This window comes from Erinaceus europaeus, chromosome 15, assembly GCF_950295315.1.
Source record: "Erinaceus europaeus chromosome 15, mEriEur2.1, whole genome shotgun sequence".
Taxonomy (NCBI): Eukaryota; Metazoa; Chordata; class Mammalia; order Eulipotyphla; family Erinaceidae; genus Erinaceus; species Erinaceus europaeus.
The window spans coordinates 60932119-60958366 of NC_080176.1; the positions used below are offsets into that span (position 1 = coordinate 60932119).

General features: G+C 48.4%; 2 protein-coding genes across 3 annotated transcripts in view; both read left to right on the forward strand.

Annotated features, from left to right (window-relative positions):
- The window catches only part of SLC14A2 (solute carrier family 14 member 2), a 184950-nt gene extending 180827 nt beyond the window's left edge, over positions 1-4123 (forward strand). For both annotated transcript variants that reach the window (XM_060173810.1, XM_060173811.1), the window contains 2 exons: positions 2240-2289; positions 3100-4123. In XM_060173810.1, coding sequence (XP_060029793.1) covers positions 2240-2289; positions 3100-3300 — 251 coding nt within the window. In that variant the 3' untranslated portion in view covers positions 3301-4123. The remainder of the gene's footprint in view (positions 1-2239; positions 2290-3099) is intronic.
- Positions 4124-10316: 6193 nt separating this feature from the next.
- The window catches only part of LOC103107199 (urea transporter 1), a 61369-nt gene continuing 45437 nt past the window's right edge, over positions 10317-26248 (forward strand). Inside the window, exon 1 of the mRNA XM_060173808.1 lies at positions 10317-10400. The gene's annotated coding sequence lies outside the window, so the exon portion shown is untranslated. The remainder of the gene's footprint in view (positions 10401-26248) is intronic.

The following is a 26248-nucleotide window of genomic DNA, read 5'->3' on the forward strand; positions in this document are numbered from 1 at the left end:
TCTCTCATTTGATAGGACAGACAGAAATTGAGAGAGGTAGGGGAGATAGAGAAGGAAAGACGGAGGGGGCCAGGAGGTGCAATGACTAAGGTTCAAGCCCCTGCTCCCCACCTGCAGAGGGGATGCTTTACAAGCAAGAAGCAGGTCTGCAAGTGTCTATTTTCCTCCCTCTGTCCTCTGTCTCCCCTCCCCTCTCAATATCTCTTTGTCCTATCCAATAAAATGGGAAAAAAAAAAAAGGAGAAAATGGAAAATGACTGTCAAGAGTAGTAGGTTTGTAGTGCTGGCACCTGAACCCCAGAGATAGCCCTGGAGGTGAGAGGGAGAGAAAATTATAGAGAAGGAATGTGAGAGGGGCCAGGTGGTGGTGCACCTGATTGAGCACACATGTTACAGTGCACAAGGACCCAGGTTTGAGCCCTGGTCCCCATCTGCATAGGGAAAGCTTTGCAAGTGGTGAAGCAAAGCAGCAGGTGTCTCTCTGTCTCTCTCCCTCTCTATCATCCACTTCTTTCTTGATTTCTGGATGTCTCTGTCCTATAAATAAATAAAAATAGTAGTTAAAAATAATAAAAATAGGAGAGCGACTGAACCCAGTTCCTTGCACATGCTAATCTGGGTGCTCACCCTGGCAAGGTACTGCCCAGCCCCATTATTTCTGTTCTTGAAGTTTAAGCCCAGAGCCCCATCGTACCCCACCGTGGGGCCCCTGTCACCTAGGCAGCCACCGGGTTTGCTGTCCCATACCTCCCCACTGAAGACCTGAGAGGCTGCGCAGTGGTCACTTGACACCTGGTAGAAGTCAGTTGATTCCTGAGCCTTACAGAAACAGGCACTCATATCTCTAGATCTGTCACCCAGGGGAGAGAATAGCACCCATAGGGAGCACCTCAGGAAATCTGGCCCTCTCCTTTGTAGCTGAAAAGCACATATGGCTGAGCACTGTCCAGCCAAAAACCACAGACAGAAGGCCTGGGTTTCTGGGCCCACAGAAAACTGAGCCCCTTAGGCCAGGTGGTGGCATGCCTGGTTGACTGCTTGTGTTATGATGAGCAAGGACCTGGGCTCAAACCCCAGTCCCCACCTGCTGGGGGAAGCTTCATGAACAGTGAAGCAGGGCTGCAGGTGTCTCTCTGTCTTTCTCCCTCTCTACTCACCCTTCCCTCTCTCTTTTTTAAATTTTTACTTACTTATTACTACATAGAAACAGAGAGAAATTAAGAGGGGAGGGGCCACTGCCTGGTCCCTTTACCCTTCTCTTTCAATTCCTCTCTGTCTCTATTCAATAAGTAGTAAAATATATTTTAAAAATAAAATATGTATTAAAAAAAGAAATAGAGGGGGGAGAGAGAAAGGAGTGAGCTCCTGGCATGGCCTACCTCCACGCTTCACTTGATAGAATCTGCCCTCAGTGCCTCCCTCCTCTCACCTGAAGCCCCATGTCTGAGTTGACAGGGAGTCTCCAGCCAAGAGCCAGGAGCACAGCCACCTTCCAAAGGGGCACAGAGCATCTTCACAGTGAAGTGAAGCTCGTGATTGTGTTTCCAGGGCAGGATGCAGGGGATGTAGCCAGGGGTATGGGGGTGGGGTGGGGGTAGTGTTCTTCACTGAGGGTTCCAAAGCCCAGTTCCATCCACAGCTCAGCCCCATTTGCACAGGCCTCATGTCAGGCTGGCCCTGTGCACTGCCCTGAGCAGCCTGGCTGTGCCCTGCACTCACACACATGCACATGCAAACGCATGCACATGCCACTTACATGTATGTGCACGTTGCATTGTGAACATGCGCACATGTGCACATGCCACTCACACACATGCAAGTGTCACACATGCACACATGCCACTCACACACACAGCCCAGGAGACAAGGCAAGAAATGCCTTTGGTCCCCCTCAAGTCTGCAGAGTTCTGCTTCTCCCTGGAAGCCCTGAGCTGTTGTAGGTTGGTGGAATATTCCAGCAGGGAATTCTGTACTCACCTGCCTGGGCTGCACAGTAAGAGTTCCATTTGTGGCTTATGCTGCTGACTGCCTTCACTAGGACACACCTGGCGTCTTGAGCAGAGCCCATCCCAGTCTACTTGGTACCAGCCTTCTCCTGGAAACTGACACTCTCCGTGCTGCCAGGCAATGGAGACGTGACTCACCTCCCACCCTCCTTTTTTAATCTGAGAGAGTGGTGTCTGTAAGGGTGTGCAGACTCAGCTGTTCGCCGTTGACTGATTCTCGGTTTCTTTCCCAGCACTGTTTGCAGCTTACCTGGGTGCTGCCTTAGCAAACACCTTATCTGTGGTGAGTGACTATGCTGTGTCCCTGGTTGTCCCTCATCTCCCCCAAAATGACCCTCACCCCTCCTCCTAGAAAGCCCTCTACTCACCCTCTTGTCTCAGATCACACCTCTCACTTCAGCACTGGGACAGGAGGCTCTGAAGCATCCCCTTCAGGTCCATCTGAGCCCCTGATGTCAGTGTGTGTCACACGTGTGCCAACTACTGTATTTTACTGTTGACTGTAAACCATTAATTTCCCCCCAGTAAAAAAATGAAAAAAAGAAGGCATGACCATATGTGTGTGTGTGTGTGTGTGTGTGTGTGTGTGTGTGTGTGTGTGTGTGTGTGTGTAGTTATAGAAATAGTCAACCCCTATCTGTGACCTTGGGAGAACTGCTACATCTTCCAGTGGAAGGAGTGAGAGGACACAACTGAAAACGGTGCAGAATTATGCCCGTTATCTTATAATTTTGTAAATCAATATTAAATCACTAATAAAAAAAATAAAAAGAAGAGGGTTTTGAACTACAAAGTCATTGCCAAAGTAACTCCTGCCACAGGAGTAATGGGGGAAGGGCCACAGTCCCGAGAGTTGGAAATATGCCCTGGTCAACACCTCCAGACCAAGCGGGTCTCTACACAAAGGCAGTTCAGTCAGGTCTCAGTGACTGCCTACCTGCTGTAGTCAGATACCACTAGCTGGCTTCTATTCCTCTTGGTTCAGAACCAACAGTGTCCAGAAATTATCTCTCCTCAGACTGCAGGGGTTTGCTAAGTGCTGATGAAACACACAGTTGTAATCAAGCCTCCTTTTGTGTCCCCCACCCTTTAGTTTGGATTGCCACCCTGCACCTGGCCCTTCTGCCTCTCGGCTCTCACCTTCCTGCTCCTGACGACCAACAACCCCGCCCTCTACAGGCTGCCCCTCAGCAAGGTCACCTACCCTGAGGCCAATCGCATCTACCATCTGTCCCAGGAGAAAAACAGAAGACCATCCACCATAACGAAATACCAAGCTTACGATGTCTCTTAAGCTGCCTTCTCTAAGACTCATTGCTGCAGGCGCGGTCAGTCTTCACGGCAGGTTGCCAGTACCCCCGGGTGCAGGCCACTTAGTCCCTTCTTTCTGGGGTGTGATTCTCCCCCTTATAACCCAAGTGTCCCGCAGCAGGAATCTCTCTGCTCTAAGATCACAACACATACCCAAAGAATGTGACTAGTTTAGACTTTTGCATCACAACTTTCTAAGAGCTCACTCTGAGAAAGTGAGTCTTGACCTCTTCTGCAAAAGAAGCCACATCCCTAGAGAAAACTTAGCAAAAGGGGAGAGAGGTTGTTGACAAGGTCATCCAACTCAGTCATTCAGTGGAATGAAGATAAACCCAAGAGGTGAACCCCGATCTACCACTGGTGAACCCCTACCCTCTCTGGTGAGACCATGGTCACCCCCGCTTCCAGCCTCCATTTCTTAGTGGTTTCATGACAGCTTTATGGCACCACCCCCACCCCAAGTGTTGATTCTTCTCTCTGTATAAACTGATGAAATGGGCATAACCACAATGGGTCTTTTCAGTTTCTGAAAGTATCAAAGAGTTACCAGGAGATGAGACAAGAGAATTGTTTTGTTTGGGGAAGATTTATTCTTAAGTCATGAAAATGTATTCTGCAGACTTAAGGTTAGGAGTAGAGATTCACTGAAAACGTCAATGTGATTTTCTTCTTTCATATAACAAAGGCATTTCTGGAAATATCTTAAGATTAAGTTGATCATTTTCAGCACTCAGATCATGTATTAAACCAATCATTTCCTTTTTAATATTCACAAACATACTCTCATTAAACTATTAAATGTGCAAGTTGGTATCTGGGTCTGCTTAAAATAGGGTTCACCTAAATTGTCTGCATATTTCCTAGCTGAGGGGGCTCCATGGTCAAATGTGTGTCAGGAAAGGGATATGGTGGGTTAGGAAGCACCAGAAAAGGGTCTAGTTGGCCTTGAAAGGGAATTGCACAGATATAACCTGGATTGCTACTTTCCACTTGCTTTGAATGCAGGATGAGAATCCACCCCATTTTTCAGAGGACAGTCTTTTTAAATCTTGGAGCCCAAAGTTACAAATTGAGCCCCTCTTAAATACTCAGTAAAGCTTATTATTAATTGTAGGGAAATTGTGAGGCATGGTTGAGCATGGTGTGGGACCTCCTATTGAAAAGTGGGAGTCTGGATGGCAAGACCTTTCTGTCAGTCTCTCTCTACTTGAGATTGAGCATGGAGGAAAACGACCACCAGAAAAAGTCTCCTCTGTAAGCCTCCCTGCTTTGCAAAGACTCTATATGCAGCCCATTTCCTTCTTCTCAAACCAGTTGGTTCATTTACTCAGAGGTTAATAGAAGTCCATCTTCTTTGATCATACATGGCCCACACATCACTGTTCTGCTCTGTCAAATAATAACCAGCGACATCCTCTTTACTCCTCCACCCACACGGACCTTCTAATCCTACATGATCTATCTCCTCTCTTAAGGCTCCTCTCTGTCTGCTAGTTATTGATAACCCTACTTCCTTTGTTCCTTTGATCAACTAAACCCCTTGTTCAACATTTACTAGGGATGCTTTGACCTTTTCCCAATCTCCTATTTCTCTTTGTCCCTCTTCTCCAAAACCACGTATGGAATGGATAACTTACTTCCTCCTACAACCCCTTATAACCCCTACTTTGCTGCTCAATAAATGGACTGTTCATGAAATATTCCCCTGGTGATCTCTGGTGGAGTCTCTTGCTATACAGGAAAAGATGCAGTCAGCTCACTCCTACTGCCCCAGAACATTCCTTCTGGGCCCCCCCATATCTGGTGCACAACAGAGTGGGTAAGCCAGGAGTTTGTGCCCAGGAAGAGGCCTCCCCACCGAAAGGTCTGACAATTAACTACTCTGGTTATAGCACTGAGTTCCCAAACCACAGGGTCACTTTCCCACCCATCCCCCAGAAGACACTTGTAGTTCTTTAGTGGAACCCACCCCCTCACATCTCACACACAACCTGTTCAAGGGAGTATGTGAGCTGTAAGGACACAATCTGGGAGAAGGGGTGGGGGGACAATGTGGGAGGTAGAAGAGAGCAGATGCTCTAGGAATGCGACTTTAAGGAGAGGGTGAGGGGGCTGGGCAGTGGCATATCCACTTGAGCACATTTAACACCATGCACAAGGACCCGGGTTTGAGCCCTCACTCCCCATGGTGAAGCAGGTCTCTCTGTCTCTCTATCTCCCTTTCCCCTCTCAATTTCTCTGTTCTGTCAAATAAAAAAAAATAGAAAATGTTGGGAAATTGTGCAGATGTGGTCGAATATTGGCAGGGCCCACAAAGCACTATATTTCCATGCAAGTATTATTTACAGATATTCACCACATTATCTCATCAGGGTATTGCTAATTCAGTTAAAACCATTGCAACAGTTGCTAAGGACACTTCCACCTTCCCAACATGCCCTTTGCCTCTCTCCACCCCCTTTCTTAGCCAATCCTGTCCCGACTTGCCACTTCCGAAATCCTCCCATAAAAGCCCCTCCTGCTTCCGCTTTCACTTTTTTTGCTCTTCTCTCTTCCACATGACCTGGAGAAAGGCTGTTGGGCATAGTGGGAGGTGGCCATTTTGCTAGCTCCACGTGGCCTAAACCACTGTGCCCGCTCACACCCAACTCTGGGGCGTCCATGTGAATAAAGATTTGTGTTCCCGAACCACCACAAATTCCTGGTCTCTTCTCTCTCCCCCGTGACACAACCCAACAAGAAAAAAAGGGGGATGACAATGGGGGCTGGGTGGGGGCAGGCGGTGGTGCCCCAGATGAAACGCACATCATAGGAAGCACAAGGACCTGAGCAAGGATCCTTGTTCGAGCCCCCAGCTCCCCACCTGCAGGGGGGTCACTTCACAAGCAATGAAACTCTCTATCTCCCCTCCTCTCTCAATTTTTCTCTGTCCTGTCCTAGAAAATGGAAAAAATGGTCACCAGGAGCAGTGGATTTGTAATGCAGGCACTGAGCCCCAGTGGTAACCCTGGAGGTAAAAAAAAAAAAAGGAAAGAATGACATTTAATCCAAATCCACCAATTAGGAGAAAAATAAAAATATTAGTTCTTTTCTCTGTCTGCTCTGAGATTCCTGCTGTCTCCTCTGGCCCGAGAGCACAGGCCACCTTACTCCTCCAGATCACACTGGGCTGGTTATGACTTCTGAGGACAACGGCACAGAAATAAGTCCCCACAGAGGACAGGAGCACGAGTCACACTCTAGAGGCCCCCTCTGAGTTGTGGTCACACCTTGAGGTGAAGAAGGTTTCAGGCTTCACTTTAATGACACTGGGCTTATAGCTCTCTGAAGAATGAGATCCAGGAAATTAACCAGAAGGCTGTTCAATGCTCACAGCTCACTCAGGGCCCTAGAACCTCCAGGTGATAGCATAGAGCTATTAAAGCACCACTTTCCATGTGTTTCCCACCCACGTGTTATAACGGGGTTTGATTAAGAGCAGGAGAACAGGAAGCTGTCCCTCTGCAAATGCTGTTCTGATTACTGATTGCTCTCAACCCCCTTCAGCTGTTCTAAGTACTTCAACAGCCATGCCTATAAAGCAAATCGGGTTGGCTCAGGATACCAAGCATGATGGAAAGAGATGGGCAGGGCTGGGTAGTGGTGCACCTGGTTGAGTGCACATGTTACAATGCACAAGGACCTGGGTTCAAGCCCCCGTCCCGACCTGCAGGGGGAAAGCTTTGCAAGTGGTTAAGTATAGTTTCAGGTGTCTCTCTGTCTCTCTCCCTGTCTATCTCCCTCTTGCACTTGTTTTCTGGCTTTCTCCATTCAATAATAAAAAATTATAAAGATAATAAAAAATTATAAAGAATGGGGTTTTAAAAAATACCCTATGGGGGAGTCGGGCTGTAGCGCAGCGGGTTAAGCGCAGGTGGCGCAAAGCACAAGGACCGGCACAAGGATCCCAGTTCGAACCCCGACTCCCCACCTGCAGGGGAGTCGCTTCACAGGCTGTGAAGCAGGTCTGCAGGTGTCTGTCTTTCTCTCCCCCTCTCTGTCTTCCCCTCCTCTCTCCATTTCTCTCTGTCCTATCCAACAACGACAACAACAATAATAACTACAACAATAAAACAACAAGGGCAACAAAAGGGAATAAATAAAATAAATATTTAAAAAAAAATACCCTATGGAAATGAACAACATTCACTGATTTTCAGGGTGTCAGTCTGTCTTAGAACTTCAATGAGCATCGGCAGAGAGAGGGGTCTCCCATGCCAGCTCCCAAGAGCTGGTCCTGTGAGTGCGCACATCTCTCTTGATGCTGCATCTGGAAACAGCCCATCAGTCGCTTGTGATTAACATCCCAGGGTCATTTGTTCCACAGAAATCAGCAAACTGCCAGTCAGAGCCAGCCCACTGGATGCACCACATCCACGCCAGTCTAGTGTGGGGAAAGGAATGGCTGTAGTCCTCCTAGCCAGAGACCAGCAACTGGAGTCAAAACAGTTCATCCAGTAGCAGCTCCCCCAATAAAGTTCACCCTTTCCCATGTTCGAGGTCTTGGGTTCAAGCCCCAGAACCACACGGGGACACAGGAGACTGAGAGAATAAGAGATGTGAGGGGCCAAGTGGTGGTGCACCTGGTTAAGCGCAGATAGTGCTAAGCACAAGGATCTGAATTCAAGTCCTAACTTGCCACCTGCAGGGGAGGTCACTTCACAAATGGCAAAGCAGGTCTGCAGATGTCCTTTTGCTCTTTCCCTCTCTATCTCCCCCTCCTCTCTCAATTTCTTTCTGTCCTATCCAATAGAATGGGAAAAATGGCCGCCAGGAGCAGTGGATTCATAGGGCCAGCACTGAGCCCCAGTGCTAAACTTAGAGGCAAAAAAAAAAAAAAAAGGAGGAAGAGAGAAAAGAGAAAAAGGAAGGGCTGGGTAACTAGCTCTGGTGTGACCCACGAGCTGGAGAGGAGGGGCCCCTAATCTGTCCCCCATCTCCCCATTTCTCTCCACCTCACCAGCTTTGGTAAAAGTTCCTCAGAATGAGCCCCTTATAGACATTCTGTTCTCCTGACCCCTCAAGTGTCTTCCTGTACTGCTCAGGTGTCCTCAAAGTCAGTCATGTGAGCCATTTCCCTCCAGTTAGCTTGTACACCCTGCAAGGATTGTGTTTGTGCTTTACACACTCACACACATACCCATACACACATGACCCCAAACACGCATAGATGCACCTACCTTTATACACCTAGACATAGAACTATTTGTACACGTGATATACACAGCATGGACACATGTTCTTTCACTTGCACATATGTGTGAACACAGGCATGTGTGCATTGTGCAAATGCTCACATGTGTATACCCATATCTACACACATACACACACACACACACACACACACACACATGATCTACTGTTTTATCTTCTTTTCCCTTCATGGAGCTAGCCCACCAAGGGACATGTACTGACCCAGAGAACCAACTGGTTGAGTAGTGGGTGGAAACACCCTCCACCCCTATTCTATCTGAAGAGTCTCAAGAGTCCACTCTTTTCTTATGAATGGAATTTTTTTCTTCGGTTTTTTTTTTTTTTGCTTCCAGGGTTATTGTTAAGGCCTCAGTGCCAGCACTACGAATCTACCACTCCTGGAGGCTATGTTTCCATTTTATTGAACAGGACAGAGAGAAATTGAGAGAGGAGAGGGAGATAGAGAGGGAGAGAGAAAGGGAGACACTTGCAGACCTGCTTCACCTCTTATAAAGCTTCCCCCCTGCAGATGAGGAGCAGGGGCTTGAGCCTGGATCCTTGTGTGGGTCCTTGTGCTTCATACTATGCGCATCAGCCCCCATAGCTGGAACTTGAGCTCTGTCTCTCTCACACGCATCCACATGCACGTAACAGACAGAGTTGCAGGCAGACCAGTTAACTGAATCTTGTCTCCAAAACTTCCCGCGATAGCCACATCCCAACTTCTATCCCCTGGACCATATTCCCGGAAAAAACTCTTCAGAACAGACTCACTCTCTGGCCCTGAGCACCCCATTGTTCTGTGGATAATAACAGTACACCTTTCAAACGTCTTTGACATCACCGTTTCCTGATAGAGTGTCCAGGTCACGTAATGTTCTCAGGGGGTGTAAGGAGGTGGTAGACCAGCAATCCTCAAGCTTGAGCAAGCATCGCCATCACTGAGAGCCTGGGCCCCATCCCCAGAGTTCCTGAGTCAGAAGCCAGGGACAGGGACTGAGGATGTACATCGCTAACAAGTCCCCAGGTGATGCTGCTACTTTGGATAGAGGGACCACACCTTGAAAACTGCTGCTGTAGACACAGAAATAAGAAGCTGCTTCCAGCCACCCCCACTCTCCTTCTTTGCATGCTGTGATGTGCTGGTTTGCAAACTTGTTTGCGTACAAATACTGCTTATTCAAAATACAAGCCCTCAAGCCCCAACTATGAATGGTTTGACTTAGTAGATCTGGGTGGAACCAAAAAATCAGAATCTAGGAAGTTTCTTGGATCCTATAGATGTTTCTGGGTCAAGGTCCAGACTTTCACAGTGGTTCTCAGCTGAGACCAGGGTAGTGTTGCTTGATTCTGAGGTCTAGGCCATGGGGTTCCAGACCCATAACCAACAATAGGTGTTTTTGTTTTGGATTTGGTTTTGTTTTTTAACTCCTGAGATTATTCCAATATGCAGCCAGGTTGGGAAACGACCAGTGTCTGGATACCCGGGCTCCCCTCAGCAGTCCAACAAGGCTCTGATCCACAGGCTCCCCACCTTCCGTTCTCTCAAGCAAGGGGCAGTGAGCACCTGAGCAGAAGGGCCAGAGAACACTCACAGTGAACTCCTCATCCTCCCAAGGGTGTTGGGCCCCAGCGCTGCACCCCAAAGAGGCCCAGATAAAGAAAACTGAAACTACTAGCAAACAGGAAGCATCCGGCCCAGTAGGCAAAGCTGGCAAGCAGGGTTTTGCATTGACCCGGAAACCCACTGGGTGGACAGCCTCGACCCTGGAGGGGAAGCAGGAGGCTGCGGGCTGCCATGGCCTGGTGGGGCAGCACAGGGAAGAGGAGCTGCAGGTGTTCTGCACACAGGTACAGGGCCCACTGAGGGTTGCCCAGCGGGGCGGAGACAGAACGTGGAAGGGGTGGCTGGAGACAAGCTCACTGGTAGCAGGCAAGATGGATATGCCTTAGTGATGCTCTGGTTCTCTCTCTCTCTCTCTTTGTGTGTGTGTGTGTGTGTGTGTGTGTGTGTGTGTGTGTGTGTGTGTGTGTGTGTGTGTGAGATAGTATATAAACAAGTCTTGTATAAAGTGGAAGTGACGGGAAGTCAGTGAAGGCAGCAGCTGCTATCACAGGTGGGACAGATCTTGTGAGTTGTGTCAATTGGGAGGAAGTTCCTTCAAGAGCAGGTTCAGGTGGCTCTGAGCAGGTGTACACGGAGACAAGGATGGGAACAAGCTGGACACAAAAGGATGTGGGGGAGAAGACAGCAGAGTAGGCCAGGTGGCTCTCTTATGGGGCAGGGAAGGGTGGTGTCAGGATGGGACAGCAGGTGGTCCCTGCTTCTTGAGGCTGTCAGTCTGGGTCTGAGGGTTAGAGAAAGATCATTATGTACAGTGTGGCCTGAGCAGCCACGACAGGGAGCATGATGGGAGTCAGTTGAGCAACCTGGGCTCCTGAGCTATAAAAACTCCTTGTGGCCAGACCCCGGGGCCAGTTCAGCTTCCTTGCCCTGTGAGCAGGTTCAGGCAGGGGGAGGGGGGCACAGCAGGGTGCAGGGGTGCTGGGGAGGCTGACATGCACCCAAAGCAGAACATGCTCCCAAGCAACCCCCATGGGAGAAGCTGTGGAGAGTCTCTCATTTCTTCTCTTCTCTTTCTTTCTTTCTTCCTTCCATCCTTCCCTCCTTCCCTCCTTCCCCCCTTTCCTTTCTTTCTTTCTTTCTTTTTTTCTTTCTTTCTTCCTTTCTTTCTTTCTTCCTTCCTTCCTTCCTTCCTTCCTTCCTTTCTCTCTCTCTCTCTCTCTCTCTCTCTCTCTTTCTTTCTTTCTTTCTTTTTGCCCTTGGGGTTACCACTGGGGCTCGGTGCGTGCACTACAAATCCACTGCTCCTGGCAGCCATTTTTTTCCTATTGTTGTTGTTACTGTTATTGTTGTTACTGCTGTTGCTGTTGTTGGATAGGACAGAGAGAAATTGAACGAGGAGGGGAGAGAGAGCGAGAGATACCTGCAGACCTGCTTCACCGCTCGTGAAGGGAACCCCCTGCAGGTGGGGAACCAGGGGCTCAACCTGGATCCTTGTACTTAGTACTACAGACCCTTTCACTTCTTCAGTGCTGGTCTGATGCCCCTGAAGACAGGCCTAAGAGAGGCTTCTGGGAGAAGAATCTAGAAATAGTAGGTCAGAAGCATGATCATGTAAGGGATAGTCTGTTGCTGTCCCTAGAAGAGAGAGAAAGGGAGTGGGGGGGAGGTTCATATAAGAATTAATAAACAAACAAAACTTCTATGTAATTTTTAAAGAAAATGATATTTATCAGTATAGATAAATGTCTTAGTGGAACCATGTTAGAGGCTGAGTGCCAAAAAAAAAGAACCAAGTGTAATCGCCTATGGGCCTCTCTTGAAAAATGACAGACATAATAAAAATTAAGGAATCAAAATACTTTAGCCAAATATACAGGGGCTAGGCAGTGGTGCACCTGGTTAAGCACACATAATACTATGTGCAAGGACCAGGGTTTGAGCCCCAAGCTCTCCACCTGCAGAAGAGACGCTTCACAAATAATGAGGCAGGTCTGCAGGTGTCTTTCTCTCTCCCTCTCCCTCTCCCCCTCCCCTCTCAACTTCTCTCTATCCTATCCAATAAAATAGAAGGAAAAAGAAAAGAAAGGAACCACCAGAAGCAGTGGATTCATGGTGCCAGAAGCAATAACCCTGGAAGTAAAAACAAAGAAGGAAAGGAAGGAAGGAAGGAAGGAAGGAAGGAAGGAAGGAAGGAAAGAAGGAAGGAAGGAAAGAAGGAAGGAAAGAAGGAAGGAAAGAAGGAAGGAAGGAAGGAAAGGAAGGAAGGAAAGAAGGAAGGAAAGAAGGAAGGAAAGAAGGAAGGAAGGAAGGAAAGGAAGGAAGGAAAGAAGGAAGGAAGGAAGGAAGGAAGGAAGGAAGGAAGGGGGGAAGGAAGGAAGGAAGGTCCCTCAAATCTTGTGATTTTGTAAACACTGTTAAATGAAAAAATAAAGGGGTTGGGCAGTGGAGCACCCAGTTACGCACACATAGTACTGAGGTCAAGGACCTGTACAAGGGCCCAGGTTCAAGCCCCAGCTCCCTACCTGCAGGGGGGATGCTTCACAAGCAGCAAAGAAAGTGTGCAGGTGTCTATTTCTGACTCCCTCTCTATCTCCCCCTCCTTTCTCAATTTCTCTGTCCTGTCAAATAAAATGGGGGGAAAAAATGGCTGCAGGAGCAGTGGACTTGTAATGCCAGCAACAAGCCCCAGCGATAACGCTGGAGGCAAAAGGAGATGAAGAATAAGAAGAAGGAGGAAGAGGAGACAGAAAGGAACCTGCAGCTTGGTCACAGAACACGATGTGAGGTGCCTGCCTTCATACATCATGTCTGTTGTCAGCTGTCACTTTGTCATTTGGGTGGGTCTTTTTTCCTCAGGAAGTTCTGAACCCGGGGATATCACCATCTAGTGATGGGATACAGCCTCCCTTTGGACCCAGGTACTCCTGGGCACAGCTGTGCTGGGGCTCCAGGGACTGGGGGGGGGAGCAGGTGCTGTGGTCATTGGGGGGGGGGGTGAGGGCTGAGGGGAGAGAGATGCCCACAGAGCCCTCACCAACCCGACTGCTGCTGGCTATCTTCTCCAAGGCCACATTCTCAGGCCATGTCTGTGAAATAGCTGACTCTCAGGGGCCTCTCAGGAACAACAAGTAAACTGCAATGCTTCAATATGAATCTGTTGCAGTTAAAATACCAAATCTTGGAGCTGAGAGTTAACTGGCCCGGTAGAGTTATGCCCTGCCTTGCATGCTGCCCTGGGTTCAAGTCCCTGCACCACATGGGGGCACTGTGGACAGCACAGGAAGTATTCCTCCATGCATGCTGGAGTGGTGCTGTACCATCTCTCCGTTCTCTCTCTATCTCTCTCTCTCTCTCTGAAAGACTGTGAAAATAAAATAATGAGTGACTCAAGAGGTGGCACATTGATAGAATTCAGGACTTACATCCACAGGGTTCTGAGTTCTATCCCTGGCATTGCATGTGCCAGAGATGCTCTGTTTCTGTCTCTCTTTTCTCTCTCACAAAATAAAATACATCTTTAAAAATATGTAACGGAATTTTAAAAGTGGTCCAGGAAGATTACTCCGCAGTGGCAGCATGTATGTGTGAGACACTGAGTTCACCCCTGGCACCATAAAAGAAATTTAAAGGGGGGCAGGCTGGGTGGAGGTGCACCCAGTTAAGTGCACATGTTACCATGCACAAGGGCCCATGTTCAAGCCCCCCCCACTTCCCAACTGCAGGGGGATGCTTCATGAGCAGTGAAGCAAGTCTGCAGGTGTCTCTCTTTCTCTCTCCCTCTCTATATGCCTCCCCTCTCCATTTCTCTCTGTACTGTCTAATAAAAATAGAAAGGCAAAAAACAGCTGCTGGGAGCAGTGGATTCCTAGTGCAGGCACCGAGCCCCAGTAATAACCCTGAAGGCATTAATTAATTAATTAAAAACAAAGCAAACCCCAGTCCTGTATCCGTAGGCCCTAGCAAGAAAGATTCTGTTCCAGGCTCCCAGGTGCTGCTGCTGACCTTGGGACCAAGCTTCCAGGGAGACTAGTAGCCCCCAGACCTGCAGCATCAGCATCACCTGAGGTCTGCTCGGCAACCCAGGTGTCCAAATGCAGATGAATGACTAAGAAAGCCACACATACGAGGGGACACTACGAGGCTGTTAACAATGACAAAGGCAGGGCTGAGCGGCCATGCAACCATAGAGCATGCAAGTTACTAGACACAAGGACTTGGGTTCAGGAGCTTAGTACCCACTTGCAGGGGGGGAAGCTATGCAAAGGGTGAAGCAGGGCTGCAGGTGTCTCTCTGTCTCTCTACATATATATATATATATATATATATATATATATATATATATATTCCCCTCCCCACTGAATTTCTCTATCTAGTAATATATAAATAAATAATTTTTAAAAATTAAAAAGAGATGGGAATCAGGCAGTAGCGCAGCAGGTTAAGCGCAGTTGGTGCAAAGCGCAAGGACTGGCAAAAGGATCCCGGTTCGAGCCCCCAGCTCCCCACCTGCTGGGGAGTCGTTTCACAGGCAGTGAAGCAGGTCTGCAGATGTCTATCTTTCTCTCCCCCTCTCTGTCTTCCCCTCCTCTCTCCATTTCTCTCTGTCCTATCCAACAACGACACTATCAATAACTACAACAATAAACAATAAGAGCAACAAAAGGGAATAGATAAATATTTTTTAAAAAGAGAAAAGTCAGTTTCCAGTAAGGACAGGCCTGACTGGATGTTATTTAAAGCTTGCTGTGAATATAGCAAGGAAGTGTGTGTGTGTGTGTGTGTGTGTGTGTGTGTGTGTGTGTGTGTCACTCAGGTCAGGCTGAGAGAAAACAAGGGTGGAGGCTAAAAAATCATAACACTAAAAAGCAGGATATGCTGGGGCTGGGTGGTGGTGTACCTGGTTGAGCACACATGTTACAGTGCTCAAGGACCTGGGTTTGAGGAAATTTTGTGAGTGGTGATCAGGTCTGCAGGTGTTTCTCTCCCTCTCTATCTCCCCCTCACCTCTCGATTTCTCTGTGTTTGTATCAAATAAATAAATAAATAAATTTTTATAAGAGAGAGAGAGTGTGTGTAGTCTGAAAACCACCTGTGTCAGAATCACTTGGATGTGATTTTAAAATGCTGGTTCCTCAGACTGCTTCAGAAAGTCCAGCTGAAACCCAGGCAGAGCTCTCACAAGCTCATCCCTGGGCTGGGGAGGGAGCCAGGTTGTCTGCAGAGATCTGAGCGGCAAAGGCTGATGGGCACAGGGACCAAGATGGCTCTTCTGTCAAGTCCTCCTTTTCGTCCCTGGTTCACTTGTCCCTTGTGCTCCATCACTGATCAGGACACAAAGCGCTTCTTAACTCGTGGTACCCCTTATCTGCCACCAGAGGGCGCCAGAGCACCACCAAAGGCTCTGCGAGCCTTCATTGCTCTGGACATAAGTGGAGTCAGGCTCAGACCCAATAGCGTCTTGAACCTGTTAGTTCATGGGCTTGTTGGCGGTGGGCTGCCAGCTACTGTCCAGTGGCGCCACTGACACAGACACTGTCCCCTTGAAGGACAGGAGCATAAGGACTTGTCCCAAATATGCGTAACATACAGTTGTCTCGGAGCCAAGACTCCAATCTACCTAGCTCCCAAAAACATTTTTCTGGAAGGAACAGGAGGCAAAGGAGGCCCCTTTGTCCTAGACCCTCAGCTCTACCCAGTAGCCTCTCAGCAGGGAACAAAGTCCAGGAAGGGGGGTGGCAGCCTACTAATCAGATGGGTCCTGAAGCCCTACAAGGAGTCTCAGAGGATGGGCTTCTCCCACTTACTCCAACCAGCTGCTTTGCATTTCCTGTCCTCCATGTGTACTGGGTCAAAATTCATGCTGAGGACTGAGAAACAGCACAGGGGTTCTGCAGAAAGACTCTCCTGTCTGAGGCTCTGAGGTCCCAGGTTCAATCCCCAGCACTAACATCAGTCAGAGCTCAGCAAGGCTCTGGGGATTATTATTATTATTATTATTATCATTATTACTATTCTTCAAAAGACTCTTCTGCCTGAAGCTCTGAGGTCCCAGGTTCAATCTCCTGCACCACCATCAGCCAGGGCTGAGCAGGGCTTTGGTCTCTCTCTCTCTCTCTCTCTCTCTGTAATGGGAAAATAAATAAACTTTAAAACAATTTCATCGTGGGAACATTGGCTGTGTTTGTGTGAGGGAGATATCTTCACATCAATTTTACTGCACTTTTCCAGATACCTTTGTGCTACTTTCTTTCTCTCGCTTTAATTTCCTCAAGCCACTTTTCATTTGTGATTAGCAGTGGTTTACAGGATAGTAGATTGCAGGGTATAGGTCCACACTGCACCCACATCAAGGTCCTGCATCCCCCACCCTCCCACTCATGACCCCAGTCTTGGAGAACATTTGTTTGCTTCTGTTTCTTTTATTTGTTTATTGGTTTGAGAGTTCATGTGTATCCATTCTCCAGATTCCACATATGAGTGAAACCATCTGGTAGTTGTCTTTTATCTCTTTACTTATTTCTCTAAGCCTAATCATCTCTAGTTCCATCTATTTTGTCCCAAAGGACACAATATCTTTTTGATTACTGAGTAGTATTCCATGGAGTATATAGCCCATAACCACTTTATCCAGTCATCTGTCAATGGTAATTTAGGCTGCTTCTACTTCACCAGCTTACTTAAAATAAAGATAATAATATGGCAAGAAAGACAGACCCAGAGGATCACTCTGGCATGTGCAGTGCTGGAGAGGAAGCCTCGGGCTGGCGCCTGCTAGCCCTGCCCTCTCCTGCAGCAGGGCCTCTATCAGCTGATGCCAGCCAGGGCTGTGAGTAGCATCTGCCCTCTTCCCAACTCAAGTGTGCTGCAAAGAGCAGATTCCATGACTAAAAGCAGAACAGCCATGTGCAGGAAGGGAGGGATGGGCACTGGGTCCCTGGTAAGCAAGTCTGCTCAGCCCTCTGTCCCCTGACTCCTAAGGGCTCCCAGTGCCTGTCCCAACCCCTCACCTCTGTCCTGGGAGGTAGCCCCACACTCTTCCCACGGTTTCTATGGAAGTAGACCCTAGGTCTTGGGTCAGACCAGGGTTCCCCAATTGCACCCACATCCTGGGCACATCTACCTGCCCGGCCAGTTCACACAGCAACTTCTGTATCTTTTCTTTTTCTTTTTGCCTCTAGGGTTATCACTGGGGCCCAGTGCCAGCACTACAAATTCACTGTTCTTGGTGGTCATTTTTTTCCATTTTATTGGACAAGATAGAGAAAAATAAGAGAGGAGAGAGAGATAGAGAGGAAGAGAGACAGGGAGATACCTGCAGACCTGTTTCACCGCTAGCGAATCCCTCCTACAGGAGGGGAGTGAAGACTAGAACCCAGATCCTTGTGCAGGTCCTTGCACTTAGTAGTGCTTGCACTTAGCCAGGTGCACCACCACCCAGTCCCGCTTCATATCATCTTTTTTTTTTAATATTTTATTTTATTTATTTATTTCCTTTTGTTGCCCTTGTTGTTTTATTGTTGTAGTTATTATTGTTGTTGTCGTTGTTGGATAGGACAGAGAGAAATGGAGAGAGGAGGGGAAGACAGAGAGGAGGAGAGAAAGATAGACACCTGCAGACCTGCTTCACTGCCTGTGAAGCGACTCCCCTGCAGGTGGGGAGCCGGGGTGCGAACCGGGATCCTTATGCCGGTTCTTGTGCTTTGCGCCACCTGCGCTTAACCCACTGCGCTACAGCCCAACTCCCTCATATCATCTTTACACATCTTCTGCTCAAATGGGATTATGTGACCCAGAGTAGTCATTACAGGCACACACCATAGCAAAACTTCCCAAATTCACATCCACACACCCAGGCCACCGGCGTCCAAGTTATGGGGCAAAACATGCCCCCACACCCCAGCCCTGTCCTCTTTGTGCCTCTACCCAGTAGTGACTGACAGACAACTTCTGTCTGTCATTTATAAGACATGCCCATTTAGCCCTGTCAGCTTTATGAGAAAGGAATCAAATCCCTAGCTCCCCATCCCACCCCCATAGGGTGGAAACTTCACACGAGGTGAAGCAGATCTACACGTGTCTCTCTGTTTCTCTCCCTCTCTATCTCCCCTCCTCTCTTAATTTCTCTCTGTCTCTACCCAATAAAATGGAAAAGTGGCTGCCAGGAGCAGTGAATTCCTAGTGCTGACACCAAGCCTCAGTGAGAACCCTAGAGGCAAGAAAAGGGAGAAAAAAAAAAAAAGGAATCATGCAGCCTGTGTTCTGGTCTGTGCCCTGCACTAGCGTGATGAGATGCCTGGGAGTCGCTCACTCTGTTGCTGTGTAGGCACTTCTACTGATCCCTGTACTACAGGCCAGGAATGGGGCCATTGCCCTCAGGGGGTGATGCCTGCACTGTGCTGAGCGTGGCTGTGCCCACCTCTGGTGTGAGCGCAGGAATTCCATTCACTCCCGTGCCTGGCAGGGCACAGCTGTGCGGCAGAGAAGGTGGTGGTCTGCTTTGTGAAGAACCATCATGTAGTTTTCTTTCTTTCTTTTTAAAATGTATTTTATTAGTGATTTACAAAATTACAAGATAACAGAGGTCCAACTCTGCACCTTTCCCACCACCAGAGTTCTGAATGCCTAGTCCCTCCATTGGAAGCTACAGCAATTTTCCTAAGGCTGCAGATATGGGTTAACTATTATATCTACACTTATCTGTCTACATTTGTATATATTTTGTCCTTTTTTTCCCTTATCATCCCATCTTCTCTTTATTTCCATGTCACACATACACCTATTACTACATCTAAATGTCTCTCCCTTTTTCTTCTCTCTCCATGTCCTTATGGAGTTGGAGTGCAGAGCCCTTTGGTCCTCTTCCCCCTATCATTTCTCCCCCACCAGAAGTATGGACCAAAATTCTTTATGGGGTGCAGAAGGTGAAAGGTCTGGCTTCTGTAATTGCTTCTCCACTGGACATGGATGTTGGCAGGTGGATGCATACTCCCAGTCTGTTTCTATCTTTCCCGGTGAGGTAGGGCTCTGGGGGAGGTTTCAGGACAGTCAGATTGGCATCATGGTAGCATCTGCAACTTGGTGACTGAAAAACATTAAGACATAAAGCAGAACAAATGGTTTAATAATCAGGAACCCAAAGGTAGGCACAGAGCAAATGAGAACAGGGACCTTAGGGTGGAAGGGAGTGAGGAAGTCCATTATAGGCACCGTCATGCCATTTTCTGAAGTGGCTGTATTGCTGATATTTCTCCCAGCAGCTTTCTCAGTTGTGTTGCTCTGGGCATCACTGTACATTCTCCGTCCCTCAGGCCCCGTGCCTGTCAGCACCTCTTTCCTCCAGAGTTATCTCCTATCTGCAGCCCTTTCCCTCGGTACTGCCCAGTTCATGGCCCTGAGTTTGTGGGGAGCCACCCTGGCCTTAGCCTTCAAACCGCGCACCCAGATAGTCTCTGGATGTCTGCTGTCATCTCACTGTCTGTCCACAGAGCCTTTATCACTCTTGACCGCCAGTTGCTGGAGAGTGCTACTGGTTTATTGGGGCAGGGTGGGGAAAGGGAGGGTTTCACTGTAGTCACTGAGTGTGAATTTTTGGTGAAACTGAAACCGTGAACCTGTTCATTCTCACCAGTTAGGGCCTCTTGTTACATAGTCAGATAAAGAGACAGAGATGGGGGCCAGGTGGTGTTGGTGCACCTGGTTGGGCACACGCACTACAGTGCACAAGGACCCAGGTTCAAGCCCCTGATCCCCACCTGCAGGCGGGGAGAAGTTTCACAAGTAGTGAAGCAGGCCTGCGGGTGTCTCTCCTTCTCTATCTCCCCCTTCTCTCTGTCTCTATCCAATAATAAATAAATAAATAATAAAAGAGGGGGTGGCAATGTCTCACCAGGTTAAGCGCACATAATATGAAGTGCAAGGACCCATGCTAAGATCCCAGTTTGAGCCCCTGGTTCCCCACCTGCAGGGGGGTCGCTTCACAAGTAGTGAAGCGGGTCTGCAGGTGTCTTTCTCTCCCTCTCTATCTCCCTCTCCTTTCTCAATTTCTCTCCATCCTATCCAGTAAAATGGCTGCCAGAAGCTGTGGATTCACAGTGCAGGCACCAAGACCCAGCAATAAACCTGGAGACAAAAGAGAGAGAATGGGAGTGGGTGGTGGTGCACCTGGCTAAGTGCACACATTACAATATGCAAGGACCTGGGTTCAAGCTCCTGGTCCCCACCTGCAGGGAGGAAGCTTCACAAGTGGTGAAGCAGGGCTGCAGGTGTCTCTCTCCTGCTCTATCTTCCCCTCCCCTATCAATTTCTCTGTCTCTATCCAATCATAAATAAACAAATAAATTATTTTTAAAAGAGAGAGAGATAAGAAAAAGTGCCACAGCATCAAACCTGCCCCTGTTACCAGGTCTCCAGCCATGTGGTGCCTGGGCTTATAACTGGGTCTTGTGCATGGCTAGGCAGACACGTGCCCCAGTGAACACTTTCTGGCCCCATCTGTCTGAAGTTGTGGTGTCTGCAAACCTAGTCAAAGGCACAACAGGCAGGCCCCCCTTTCCCACAGTCCTCAGTGCTGCTGTCCTAACTCCAGGGCCTCCAGCTTCTGAGTTTCTCCCTGTGAGTCTCACACATCAGCTTGTTAGGCAGGTGGTCTTCTTCTGAATGGTTCTGCAGGAAATCTCCAAGCTGGAGAAACTGGTGACTACTGGCCAGGTCTGAGAGAGTCCAACACCCTTCACCTCCAGAGCAGACCCAGCTCAAAAGGATTCTCATGTTTAGACCCAGAGGACATGGTAGTGGTTCTCCTGACTTCCATACAGTGACAGCCATCACTTGTGAGTCTTATTGGCCTTGACGTTATCTTTAGGTAGTAACTGCATGAAAAGAAGATGAGGTGACAGTGACAAGTGTCAAGTCCACCTGCTCTTAAAACTGCTTCTCGGTGTGGAAAATCCTTTCACCAGCTCGGATTCTCGAGCACCTGCTACATTTGATTCTGGTGTGAGTTGGGACATGAGCGTAATTAGCTGATGTCAGGCTGATGAGCACACACCCCGGACTTATGCAAGACCCACAAGGGGTTGAGGGTGTGTAGGAACTGATCTGAATGAGTGTATGGTGGAACTGGCTCTCTTCTCACTGGTTCTCCTTCTCCTGAGACCCGCAATGCTGCTTCCCTGGAACCCAAATACATATAGCCAAGCTGGTGACTGGCTGACAGACTCACGGCCCCACCATCATGACCAGCCCATCTTTTCTCCTTTGCCTATTTTGCTGCCATGATTTCTAAGCACCTAAATAACCTTGATGTAATAAATCTCCTGTTTGTTAAACCCCGGACAATAAATAAAAAACAGAATAGGCCAAGGAAGCCAAGATGGAGACAGAGGACAAGGAACCTCCCAAGATCCCTGAGGCCACAGGGCTGTTCAGATGGCGCCCCTGCAGGCAGGGGTGTATACAGGAAGGCAGGATGCTAAGGTGCCAGCTGGACCCCAGGGCCCCTCGCAGTGACTGACGAGGCCTCCCAAGCTGGTGGAGAGCAGGGTACCCAGGGTGGGATCTGCTTGAGTGCCCTAATGGTGTCTGACAGGAAAGAGCTTGGCCTAGAGCATTGCCTTCCACTGCAGGCGAGGGTCCAGCGTGTGATGGTGTGTGACAGTGTGTGAAGGCGTGTGATGGTGTGTGACAGCAGGCTCCCAGTGGAAGCTCAGCCATGACTCACTGGGACTCACCAGGGCAGCCCTGGCCAGTGCACTGGAATCTGTAAACTGTCCTCACTCCAGGGACACAAGGGTAGGCCACCAAAAACCAGGAGAAGATGCAGGTTCTAGTCCTGAATGTCTGGGTGGGGTGGACATTCCTCATTTCTTTCTTAAATAAAAAAGAAATTTTGTTCATTTTTTTTGAATGAATAAGAGAGGAGAACATAGAGAAGAAAAAGAAAGATAATGGAGGAGGAAGGAAGGAGGAAGAGAAGAGAGAAGGAAGAGAAGGGTAGAAGGAGAAAAAAGAAAGAGAAGAAGAGAAAGAAAAAGTAAAGGAAGAAGAAAAAAGAGGAAGGGCTCCCCACCTGCAGGGAAGCTGCTTCACAGGCGGTAAAGCAGGTCTGCAGGTGTCTGTCCTTCTCTCCCCCTCTCTGTCTTCCCCATCTCTCTCCATTTCTCTCTGTCCTATCCAACAACGATGACATCAATCATAACTACATCAACAATAAAAACAAGGGCAACAAAATGGAAAATAAATAAATATTTAAAAAAAAAAAAGAGGAAGGAGGAGGAAGGAGGGAGAAGAGGAAAGAGAAGGAAAAGTCATCGCTCTGACACATGTGATGCCAGGGATCAAACTTGGGGCCACATGATTTTTAAGTCCAATGTTCTAACCTTTGTGGCACCTCCTGGGCCACCATTCCTGTTCTGGATGCCCGAGCTGCTGCTGGTCTGTGGGCCACGTGACTTGTAAACAGGAACAAATGTGAGTGAAATTAGCCCTGACTGCTTCTCCATGAGTGACGATGGCAAAGCCTCACCCAGCCAACATTGTGCAGCTGCTGAGCCTAAGAAGTGGGGCAGTGGAGCACCCTTGTCCAGCGGAGAAGCAATTCCAGAAGCCACAACTCCCACCTTCTGCTCCCCAGAAAGAATTCTGGTCCATACTCCCAGAGGGGTAAAGAAGAAGGAAGCTTCCAATGGAGGAGGGTATGGGACACAGAGCTCTGGTGATGAGAACTGTGTGGAATTGTACCTCTGTGATCTTACAATTTGGTAGATAAATATTAAATCACTAATAAAAAATATTTTCTAAAAAAAAGAAGTGGGCTACGGTGCAGCATTGGCAGAAATGAAGAAACCAGGAGTAGGAACTGTCTGGAAGAGGAATAGTAAAAGTTACCTCTGCTTGAATGCCTACCAGACGCAGTGACCGCCTTTAATTTTAAATTTGGCAAAGGTAGGATGACTCACCTCCATTAACTTCATAATGGAATTAAGGAATGGAAAGGTGAGGCCATTGCTCCCCCAGGGTGTCAGAGCTGAAATATGACGCTCATTTGTCAAACTCCTAAGTCCCTCCGCTCCCCTGATGACACACCTGCCTTCTCTGGAGTGTGAGGAATTGGGATTCGGGTCAGTCCAGTGGCCTGATGTCACCCCGATATGAACAATCCCACACTCCAATTGCATCAGACTTTCTAGAGGGACCAATCACCCGAGTAATTTTAAATCCCTCCAAGTCAGTTCAATGGGTAGGAAAAAAGAAGCCAAGAAGCATGGAGTTACCCCACCTCCTTTCCCAATAAATGAGGCCTTTGAGAAGCTGGTGGGTGAGTGCCAACAGCAACACGACTTGGGTCTCTGAGTCCCCGCTCCTCAGCTGGGCACAGATTCATCTCAGAGAAGGATGTCAGAGGGAGAGGAAGTAGGGCAGAGAACTTTAGTCAAAAGGCAAAGGCGTTACACATCTAGAAACTGTTGGGAAGGGGCAGATAAATAGGAAAATCACCAAACTAAAGTCCTTGAACCCAGACTATCTCATTCATTGGATTCCCTTCGCCCACATTATATACAATGCTTAGATGGGTGGTGCATGGTGTGAGTCCAAAGACTGTGTCACCACTCTTTTTAGTGAGAAAGACAAGAGCGTCTCTCCATTATCAATAGTGCTTATTGCCTAGCTGAATGTTAAGTCCATAAAGGATATGAATATATATATATATATGGAGAGAGAGAGACTTTGTTAGGTTTAATGTTTGGTTTGGAATAAAACACGGCCTTAGGCTCACTCTTCCATTAAGGATGCAATGGTCGAGATAAGAAGGGACTCTGTAATTGTGGTTGTTACCCTACACAAATCCCTTTTTACTTACTTATTTTTTAATTTTTTATTAGTGATTTAATAATGTTTGCAGGATAACAAGGGTACATACAGTTCCACACAGTTCCCACCACCAGAGTCCTGTATTCCTTCCCCTCCGTTGGAAGCTTCCCTATTCTTTATCCTTCTAGGAGTATACATCAAAATTCTTTATGGGGTGCAGAAGGTGGGAATTCTGGCTTCTGAATTTGTTCCTCCAATGGACATGGGTGTTGGCAGGTGGATCTATACCCCCAGCCTGTTTCTGTCTTTCCCTAGTGGGGGATCCATACCCCCAGCCTGTTTCTGCCTTTCCCTAGTGGGGTAGGGCTCTAGGGGAGTGAGATTCCAGGACACACTGGTGGGATCCTCTGCCCAGGGATATTTACTTATTTTTAATTGCTTCCAGTAGCAGCACTATGAATCCATTGCTCCTAGAAGCCATTTCTTTTTGTTTGTTTTTTTCTACTTTTTTTTTTTAATTAGACAGGACAGGGAGAAACTGAAAAGGTGGGGAAAATAGAGGGAGAGATGGAGACCTGCTTCACTGATCATGAAGCTTCCCCCTTGCAGGTGGGGAGCAGGGCCTTGAACCCAGGTCATTGCCTTTGGTGACATATGAACTCAACCAGGTGCTCCCTGCCCGCCCCCATCTCCCTCCCCTGATTGAGCGCCCAAAAAGCTTACTCCACCAGCCTGAGACCTGGAGTCAGGAGGCACTCTCTCCCACCTGAAGCCCATCAGTAGGATAGATAATTGAGCACTTGCCCTTGGGGCCCTCTCCCTGTGCCCCCCAGCAGTAGGGAGAGCGGGGGAGCTCGCAGAAGAACTGAACCCCTCTCTACCTCTGAGCCACCAGGAGGCACAGGCAAGGGCAGGGAGAGTTTCTGATACTCTGAGAGGGTCCCGTAACTCAGGATCCCCTGAACAAACTGCAGCTGGCAGACACAGGGTCTCCAGTCAGGACAGACAGTGGGAGGTGCCCTAACCAGCTGCACCCCTCCCTCCCTCGCTCCCTCCAGAGTGCAACCTGGCTTGAGGCTGGCACCACACCCCTCACTATGTCTTAGCCCCATTACCCTGGCGTTTTGCACACGCTATCCCCCGGTGAGTAAGCCTGGCCCTGCAGGGCAGGCTGGGGTGGGTCTCCCCCATCCCACCCCACCTCTGGGATTAAAGCTTTTGCCCAGAGCCCGTCACACAGGCTGGGTCTCTGGCACAGGGAGAGGCAGGCCCACCCTCCTCGTCAAGCCAAGTGTAAAGCACAGTTTGATCCAGGATCTCTTGGCCGACCAGGAAACCAGCTAATGGGTAGTAAATCAGTCTCCAGAGACGGTCAGGGAGACAAGGCCATGCCCGACTCTCTTTCTGTTTCCTCAGTCCATCAATCCCTCCTTACCTAGCCCAGAGAGAAGAAAAAGATCTCTTTCTTCTCCATTTATTTCTGTCTCTCATTAGAAATTTGAGGATTTTTTGGTTTGGTTTAGTTTGTGGTTTTTTTGTTTGTTTTGTTTTGTTTTGTTATTCCAACCCCTGCCTAGCCCTGGCTTCTAGCAGTGCCCAGGATTGGACCTGGGGCCTGGAAGCCTCAGGCAGGAAACCTCTTGCACAGATAGTGTGCTACCTCCCAACCACCTAGAAAGTGAAGAGGTTTTTTTTTTTTTAAATATATTTATTTCTTTTCCCTTTTGTTGCCCTTGTTTTTTATTGTGTAGTTATTATTGTTGTTGTTATTGATGTCATCGTTGTTGAATAGGACAGTGAGAAATGGAGAGAGGAGGGGAAGACAGAGAGGAGGAGAGAAAGATAGACACCAGCAGACCTGCTTCACTGCCTGTGAAGCGACTCTCCTGCAGGTGGAGAGTCAGGGGCTCGAACTTGGATCCTTATGCCGGTCCTTGAGCTTTGTAGCACGTGCGCTTAACCCGCCGCACTACCGCCCAACTCCCCAAGAGGTTATTCTTTTAACTGTACAAACAAAAGCACTGACAGTTTGTGCCTTCTGGCGCTTGAGGACCTAGTTCTGAGTGCTGGAGGTGGAGGAAGGGGAAGTTCAAGTATGTGTGAGCACAGTTGCTGTCCCCACTGTCAATAAAAAGAGAAATAGGGTTCCAGTGGTGTTACACCTGGTTGAGTGCACACTTTACCATGATTGAGGACCTGGGTTCAAGCCCCCAGTCCACACCTGTGTTTGTGGGGGGGTGAGGAGCTTCCTGAGCAGTGAAGCAGCACTGCAGGTATCTCCTTTTCTTTCTCTTCTTCTTTTTTTTTTTTTAATCGACAGAAC